Source organism: Vombatus ursinus, unplaced genomic scaffold, assembly GCF_900497805.2.
Source record: "Vombatus ursinus unplaced genomic scaffold, bare-nosed wombat genome assembly UNPS02014820.1, whole genome shotgun sequence".
In the NCBI taxonomy this organism is placed as follows: Eukaryota; Metazoa; Chordata; class Mammalia; order Diprotodontia; family Vombatidae; genus Vombatus; species Vombatus ursinus.
In genome coordinates, this window is record NW_020954598.1 from 3,622,295 (window position 1) to 3,631,530 (window position 9,236).

General features: G+C 40.8%; 1 protein-coding gene across 1 annotated transcript in view; it reads left to right on the forward strand.

Annotated features, from left to right (window-relative positions):
* Positions 1-290: 290 nt before the first annotated feature.
* Positions 291-9,236, forward strand: part of NINJ1 (ninjurin 1) — a 74,714-nt gene continuing 65,768 nt past the window's right edge. The window contains exon 1 of the mRNA XM_027837159.1: positions 291-476. Within this exon, the coding sequence (XP_027692960.1) occupies positions 417-476 (60 nt within the window). The 5' untranslated portion in view covers positions 291-416. The remainder of the gene's footprint in view (positions 477-9,236) is intronic.

The window sequence follows — 9,236 nt, forward strand, 5'->3', positions numbered from 1 at the left end:
CACAGTTTAGTAACTTTTGGGGCATAGTTTAAAAATGCTTTCCAGAATGGCTGGCAGGTCACCTGTTTCTTAAAGACTTGGCCCCATTTGTTTTCTTTGTCATTAAAAAGCAAACAAACTTTCAAATGAAACAAAACAAACTTTGAATACACTTAGAAACAGTAGTGGCTTCTTTACAGCGCCCAACCCGTTTTATGGGGGTTTTCAAAGGCCAACCCTCCATTGTTCTTTTAATTTGCTTTGTTGCTTTTCTTTGGTCTGTCTCTATTCCTATGCCCAAAAAAGGTGGTCAAAGGCATTCTCCAAAAAGAAGAAAAGAGAAAACCCTGCTGTTGGTGGTGAACATAAAGGCAGCCTTCGGCTAAGGAGGCAGCTGCCCAAGTCCAAAGCCTGAGCAAACAGGATGTGGTGTAAAAATGTCCGTGCAAAGAGCAAGGACCAACTTTCTGGGCAACCCTGAGGCGGATGTTTCAAAGGTTTGAAGAATTTTAAATAAGAATGTTTGGAAGGGGATGTCAGCTCTTGGGTTCACTGTTATTGTAGCCCATGACATTGGTAACAACTGCTCCATCTGTCATAGGTTCACTGTTACAGGGCAGTAGATTTAGAGATGGATTTTTGAGGTCGTCTACCCAACCCACTCTATTTTCCAGTTACTAACCACACCTGTCCATGTATTTCCTGAATGAGAAAAAAGGCTTTAATTTTGAAAGCTATTGTAAAATGGAAATAGAGCATCTAGGATGCAGGTTCCCCAGCCCTGATCTAGGCCCTACTCACCCAAAGCTGGGCAGGGGAAGGTAGGGGGTTGAGTGGGGTACAGACAGGGAATCAATTGAAAAAAAAAAGACAGTGTGTAGGTGGAGATTAGGGACTTGGTTGTTTGTTTTTGGTTTTGCTGAGATAATCAGGGTTAAGTAATTTGCCCAGAGTCACACAGCTAGTAAGTATCAAGTGTCCAAGGTCAGATTTGAACTCAGGTCCTCCTGACTCCAGGGCCAGTGCTCTATCCACTGCACCATTTAGCTGCCCCAAGATTAGGAACTTGGAAGGCGCCCCCCTAGGGGAGGTGGCCTGTGCTTTTCTTTTCTCTAGCCGTCCTGCTGGAACCATGATATGTAGACAGCATATGTTTCTTGGTGGGTGAAGCTTCCTCAGACTTGTCTAATATTAAAAGAACAGGGAAGCAAGTAAATGAATGCACTTGATTACAGACACCAAACAGATTGGATATAGAGATTAGGCAGCCTGGAAACAAGGCTAATACCAGATGCCATTCTGAGCATATATATCCCATGCCCTCTTTGGGAGAGAGACCAACCAGTTCCTGCAGGCACTTATGGATGGCTCTAATTGGTCAAAGAAGTTTATACGTAGGAAGGGATGGAAAGGGATCTAAGCAACTCAGTCAAGAGCTCTTGTCCCCCTCCTTCTCATGGAACAGAAAGAGGCCTGATGTGCACGTCCAGGAGTGGAAATGCAGTTTATCCATCCTGGGGGCTTTTATGGGTCAAAAGTTTTAGGTAAGTGCCTTTGGCCACAACCAAAAGGCAGTTTCTGGGTCTGAACTTGATGGGTGGGGTTGTATCAATCTGCTTTGATTACTACTATTCTGATTACAGAGTTATCTACCATCTACCATGTCTTGCAAATGACCTTCAGTGAAATCTAATAGGTTCAAGATAAAGAGCTGGAGTTTTCCTTGGCAAGTAGGGTCAAGCCCTAAGATTTAAAACAGATAATGCAGACCCAATCCCCTAGAGTCTAGGGCCTAGACCAAGGGGAGAAGAGCACTACCCTCTACAAAGAGGCAGAGCCAAGGGGTAAGCAGCAGCTTGAGGGTGGCACAAGGAATTTGATGAACCCAAGAGAGGGCCCGCTGGTGTTTGGTGTGGAATATAATGGGTAGGGTTGAGTGTTTGAGTGATAGACACATACATGCTCAGGGTCCTGACTCCTAGATTTGACTAGATGCTAGTCACAGAGCCCTACCTGTTATAGATTGGGGAAGGGATTGGGGCAGCACTGGGAGGAGAAGTAAAGCTGGGTTAAGGATAAGGGGCATCAAGAGTAGTAACAATTTCTTTGGAATCAATTTTCAACCTGCTGCCAGAGAACCATAGGTCTGGGAAAGAATTGGAGACAATAATCATTAAATCCCCCTTGCCCAGGGTAAGACTGGATGACACCTTGTTGAGTAGGATTCTTGCTCAGGTGTAGGTTGGACTAGACAGTTTCTGAGGGCCTTTCTCACGTTAAAGTTTGGTGAGTTTTCATTTCTATGAAAGTCATAGAATTTGAGTCTGAAGGGTCCTAAAAGGTCATCTTATTCAACCCAAACCTGAAAAGGTATTTCTGCGACAACATCCTCAAGTATCACAGAATCACAAATTTGAGAGTTGGAAAGAGCAGTAGTTGCAGTGTTTAGTTCAAAAGGTCATCGAATTAGGATTGAAAGGGACCTTAGAGATCATCTCACCCAGCAGTTCTCAAAGTGTGATTCAGGGATCCTTAGGGGTCCCCAAGAACCTTTCAGGGAGGTCCTCAAATTCAAAACTATATTCATAATAATGCTGGATGTTTTCATTTCTGATACAGTAAATGTTGGTAGATATCACCCACATAAATGAAAAATCTTTGGAGTCCTTAGTAATTTTCAAGAGTGTAAAGGGGCTCTGGGATCAAAATGTTGGAGAATCACTGATCTAATCCAGCTTCCTTATTATACAAATAAGGATTTTAAGGCAAGAGAAGTTAAGTGGCTTGCCCACAGTTATAAATAGTAAGAGCCAAGATTAGGTTCCAGATTCCCTTACTCTAAATGCAGAGTTGATTCTTTAATACTACACTTATTCCAAACTGAAATCTGACCAACTAATAGAATGTAAGCTCCATGAGAGCTGGAACTGTGCTCTTTAAAATTTAATCATGTATTTATTTATATCTATCTATCTTTCTTGGTGCAGTAGATAGAGCACTGGGCCAGAAGTCAGGAAGATCTGAGTTCAGATCCAGCCTCAGACACTTACTAGCTGTGTGACCCTAGGCAAGTCACTTAACCCCTATTTGTCTCAGTTCCTTATCTATAAAATGGAGACACAATGGATAAGGAAATGGTTTTCTTTGCCAAAAAAACCTCATGGACAAGTCCTTGGGGTCATGAAGAGTTGGATGTGACTGAACAACAATAACAACATACCTATTTATCTGTCTCCTTCTCTGTCATCTATCTGTCTGTCTCCCTCTTTATCACATCTCTATCTATCATCTATCTTTCTATTCATCATTTTAAAACACAGTGCCTCTCTTAATGAAACTTAGGATATTATTGGAATTTGGGGCTGTCATGTTACTGTTTATTCATGCTGAGATTGCAGTCCACTAGAACCCCAAGATATTTTTTTTCACAAAAAATATTGTCTTGTCATGCCTCCCCTGTACTGTACTTGTGAAGTTGATCTTTTAAAAAAACAAATAATAGAAATTTATATTTAACCTTATTACATTTCATCTCATTATATTTAGCTCATTATTCTAGCTCATAAGTATTTTTTGGCTGTTGATGACCACATCTAATGTTCCTTCCAGCATTGGGTCATTTGCAAATTTGATAAATCTGTTTCCTATGCCTTCCTTTGAGTCTTTGGGGGAGAAAATGAAGAAGTGGGATTGGGTTGAAAGAGTACTGAAATACTCCTTGGAGTGTTTGAAGTATTCCTTGGAGTATTTGAAGTACTCTTTGGAGTAAGAAGAGCTCGGTTCAATGCTCAACTCTGGCTCTGATTATTTATGTGACACTAGGCAAGTCCTCAGTTTCTTCATCTGTAAAATGAAGGGGTTGAACTAGAGGGTCATGAAGATCTCTTTTAACTCTCTTTGATCATGATCTCCTATCCTTCCATGCTTGCCTTGCTTCTTCTAAACCTATTCTCCATATTCATGGTGACCCCTTATAACTCTAGGTTTGCTGTTCCACCATTTATTTATCCCTACTCTATCTTCACTCTCCTCCTTGCAGATGATTGTGCACTCAGTATCGTCTCTGAAGCTAAAATGCAACAAAATATGGATCAAATCTCTGCTGCTTGGATAAAATAGCAGGGCAGTTCAGAATCTCATCTTCCAGTGACAGGCCAGTTTAGTGGTAGCAGAGCTCTAGCTAAGCCCTTGAAGTAGAATGTAGCAAACAAGAATATTGTTTTAAGAAGAACTTTGGGCAACCAGTTATTCTGACTATGATAAAAATCCAAACTAACTACAAAGGACTTATGAAAGAAGATGCTATCTGCATCCAAAGAAAGAACTGATAAATAGAAATATGCATAACATGGTTTTATACACACACACACATACATACACATATTTGTGTTTAATGGTGGCCATTTCTAGGGTGAGGGGGAAGGGAAAAAAAGTTACATGATAACTTTATTATATATTTAAAAGGAAAAGCAAGTTGTACATAGTAGACTTGCAGTTTCATGTGCAATCCCCTTTTTTCTATTCTATTATGTTATGGAAATGCTTCCGTTTTTTTTAAAGTTCAGAATTTTAAAAAAGGAAATGGAATGGTAGTTAAAAATAGTTTTCCCTTCTATCTTCTCCCCACTCCCATCCTAGGTGATCATTTGAGGTCAGGAGATCCTGAGAGACAATTGGATGTCCAACCGGTGAGTGGAATCATTGGCAGAGTCCACTGGAGTTATTGGAAATAGCCTTAGAAATCAGGAGATAACTGAAAATAACCCTGAGAAGTATATGCCAAGGCACTGATCTTCACAGCCTAGCAGATTGTTACCCCTAAGGGCAACTTCATGACTCCACAGAAAAGATTTCCAGTAAATAGGAATTATGAGTTTACCTTCTGGCCACTCTAGTTTGAACCTACTCACCCTAGGGACCCATACGTCCAGGGGTAGAATGTGCTTTCAGTTTGGGGCAATTGTTTTTGCAAATTACTGTAGTTGTTATGCTTTCTCATTAAATACCCTTTTCTAAAAGGTAATTGAAGTTACTGACTGATAATCAATCACTGGTAAGAGATTGTGAATGGCAGTACTAGAAGCTCAACCTTTCAGGGTTGCCCCAGACTCTTGATGGGAGAAGTAGTCAGCAGCCACTTTCTGGGATCCTCAACATATGCGTGTAGGTTGGAGCAGCGAGCCCAGAGGGCACTATTGCTTAATAAAATCTTATTGAATTGAATGGAAAGAAAATGAAATAATGTATTTTTTCCTTCAGAAATTACTGCTTTAAGGCCAATAACAATCCCTTTTCTACATGTTGCTGTTCAGTCATTTTCAGTTGCTCTGACTCTTCGTGACCCCACTTGGGGTTTTCTTGGCAAAGATACCGGAGTGGTTTGCCACTTGCTCCTCCAGCTCATTTTACAGATGAGGAAACTGAGGCAAACAGGGTTAATGACTTGCCTAGGGTCATACAGCTAGGAAGTATCTAAGGCCAGATTTGAACTCAGGAGGATAAGTCTTCCCAACTCTAGGCCTGGCACTGTGGCACTTAACTGCCCTTTTCTACATGGCAATCTTTCAAATAATTGAAAACAAATATAGGTTCATAGTATCACATTACCCCTAAGTCTTTTCTCTCTACTAAACACTATCACTTCCTTCATTTTTGTCATTGTATAGCATGATGATTAAGTCCCATCACCAATCTGATCAACCTCCTCTGGACATGTTCTAGCTTGTCAATGACTTTCCTAAAACGTGACTCAATTTAGAATATCTCAGATGTAGTCCGACCAAGCCGAATATAGCTAGACTATCATTTTCCCATACTTCTATTAATGCAGCCTCTGATCCAATAATCTTCTCTGGCTGGCCTGGCCAACAGCAATATTGACTCATATTGAGTTTGTCGTCCACTAAAGCCCCCAGGTCTTCTTCACATGAACTTTAACCCTTTTCTTTTTACTCTTCTACTTCCAGCTATTGTAGGGGAAATAATCTTCTATTTCTAGTTTCTAACCTTTTTTAAAAAAACATATTCTTACAATTAGAGTTTTAGGAACTGATAAGAGACTGTTCTTTCTGAGTACAAGAGTGCTGTGATCTTTGGATATGTTTAACCACATAGCCCTCTTGACAGCCCAAAGTAGCACATTTTTTTTTTTTTTTGCACCTAGGACAAGCCCAGGGCGTGAAGCAAATGCCTTCAAATCCCTGGGTTTTGTTTTGTTGTTGTTGTTTTTTTTAAGTATTTTTTTTTTTGGCAATTGGTGTTAAGTGACTTGCCCAGGGTCACACAGCTAGTAAGTGTCAAGTATTTGGTCTGAGGCTGGATTTGAACTCAGGTTCTCCTGACTTCAGGGCCCGTGCTGTATCCACTGTGCCACCTAGCTGCCCGTTGTTGTTTTTTCAAATAAACTTAAGACGAATTTAGTTGAGGGGATTGGGGAAGATGGAAACCCAGGGACCCCAGCCTCCATGGGCAGACACTCTATGACATGGTAGGGTGAGGAAAAAGAGTTTGTATGGGGTATTGTGTGTGTATGTTTGAGGGGCTTTCAACCTGGTAGCTTTCTATTATAACTAATTCTTTTTACTAATTAGATTCTAAGCTTTGTTGTTTCTAGCTATAGAAGGAGAGTCAGCGCTACCAGCTGGTCTACCCTAGTCACAACTGTCTCTAAATAGCAGTGTTCCCTTTTGCATTATTCTTGGGGAGCATAACTCTAATGATTCTTCAGGTACCTTGAGGGCATTGACTGTGTCTAATCTCTCTCTCTCTCTCTCTCTCTCTCCCCCCCCCCACCCCGTCTCTGAATGGTCTTCCTATCTCACCCAGACTGAAAGTGCTAAGATTATTCATAGGCTCAAGCACAATGATGATCAGCATTGGGATTTTGATCCACCTCATTTCTAACCTGGCTCAGTTTGCTCCTCTTTTTTTTAAATTTTTTTTTTTATTTTTTGCTTTTTGACTAGGTAACGTGGCTAAATGACTTGCCCACGGTTACAAGCTAGTTTGCTCCTACTTACACAGTTTGTGGTCCCCAATTTTTGGGGGCTCACCATACTGGTGCTGGAGTTAGTATGGGCGTTCAATCTGCTTTAGCCCATTGTAGCTCAGAACCCTTGAGCTCAAGCAATCCACCATCCTTAACCTCCCTAGCAGCAGAGTTTAGAGGCATGGACCACCGTGCCCAGCCACCGATTTCACATTTACATTTTCCTCCAGGGTCCTGTACATACTAAATGTCCAATTAATCTTTTCAGTCTTTTTACACATTATTCCTCTTCCTAGAGGCTGTTAGGTGGCACAGTGGATAAAACACTGGGCCTGGAATAAGGAAGACCTGAATTCATTATTTCAGATACTTACTAGCTTTGGGACCCTGGACAAGTAACTTAACCTTTGTCTGCCTCTGTTTCCTTAACTGTAAAATGGGGATAATAGTAGCGCTTACCTCCCAGAGTTGTTGTGAGGATCAAATGAAATAATTTTTGTAAAGCACTTAGCACAGTGCTGGGCACATAGTAGGTGCTTAATAAATGCTCATTCTCTTCCCTTCCCCTCTTCTTCCTGCAGTATGGTTCAGCCAAACTGTTTCTCACACTCCTGGAATATTTGTATGTTTGCATTGACTATTCCTCATGCCTAGAATACAGTCTTTCCAGAAACAGATCAGGTTTGGTCTTTTAATTGAAACTTTTTCAGATTTCCCCATCTGCTAATGCCTTCCACCATTCCACACACAACAACTACCTTTGTATTTATTTTGTACAACTAGGTCCCAATTAGTGTGAATAATGAATTCCCTGAAGTGGTCCAATGTTATAATTATGTAAAATATAGTAAATGGTTCTAACCCAACGAAAATGTGCCATTCAAATTTGAATAATAAAACCACTTCAACAGGATTTGTTATTTGCAATAATTAGGACCTATATATACAGATATATGTATATGTTTATATATGCATCAACCCCAGTACCCCCTCTAACTCACATGAAGGGTTTCCCCAGGGGACATCTATGCCAGATTCAAAGTACTATGTGCATTTGAATCCATAAAACTATTTCATGAGCCTCCATTGATCAAATGATATTATGTATGTATACATATGTATAAAATATGTATATATAATACATAGCTTCAGAAACTTTAAATTGCTATATAAATGTTAGCTATTATTATTATTACCTTCAAAATCCAACCAGAAGACACAAATGGTCCAAAGCAAAGGCATTTATTGAAATAGTATGGTAAGCAAAATATCAACAAAATGTCTTTCCCATAAACAACTTGGGGGTAGTGAATAGAGCACTGCACTTAGAATCAGGGAGGCCTGGCCTCCAATCTCACCTCTACACTTACTAGATGTATGAGGTTGGCACTTGTCAGTGCCTCAGTTTCCTCATCTATTTCATGATAAGGTTCCCTTTCAGCTCATAGATTTAATCTATGACTATGACTAACGTTGGGATGTTACTCTCCCACACACACCTAGTAACATCAAGGAGAGAAAACTCAAATAGAAATTGCAATAAGAAAGGCGCACAAATAGTGAAAACAAGGACACGGCATGGATAAGGAGAGGCGCCTCATATCCCCAATGTTGCAGAGCTATATAGCCACTAATATCTCTATTCCTATTAATCTCCAGCTGACGCTGCCCCACTGGTTATCCTGTATCAGTGCCTGATCCAGGCCACTTGCCTCTGTCTTCTGTCTTCTCCCTAGAACCTTCTCCAGTGCTCCAAAGGACATTCCCTGATCAGACCCCACCTTGAGTTGCCAGTTCCCACTCCATGTCCAGACTCTCCTAGCCCATCTTTTTCCCTGCTCCTAGCTATTGTGAGTTGGGTCTCCTGAGCCTCATAGGACACAACATTACCATCTGTCACAAGGCTGGACATCAAAGGATGATCTTGAATAGCCTAATCACCTGCCTCCCTCAAAAGATTTCTCTCCACCTACTGCTATAAATAATAATAATGATAACTAGCATAGGCATAGCACTTTAAGGTTTACAAAGTGCTTTCTATTCCTTAATGATTAGCATAATCCCACCTTCTCATATTCTCCCCATGCAGTGATTCTGAATCCCCAGCTGTCGTAGTATAAAACCTCTTCTTATATTACCTTACTTCTATCCCCCTCAACCCTACTCCACCCAGTGTTCTACTCCAGATTTACCCACCCCTTCCACTGTGTTTTCTAGAAATTCCTGTTGTCTCTCTCTCTCTCTCTCTCTCTCTCTCTCTCTCTCTCTC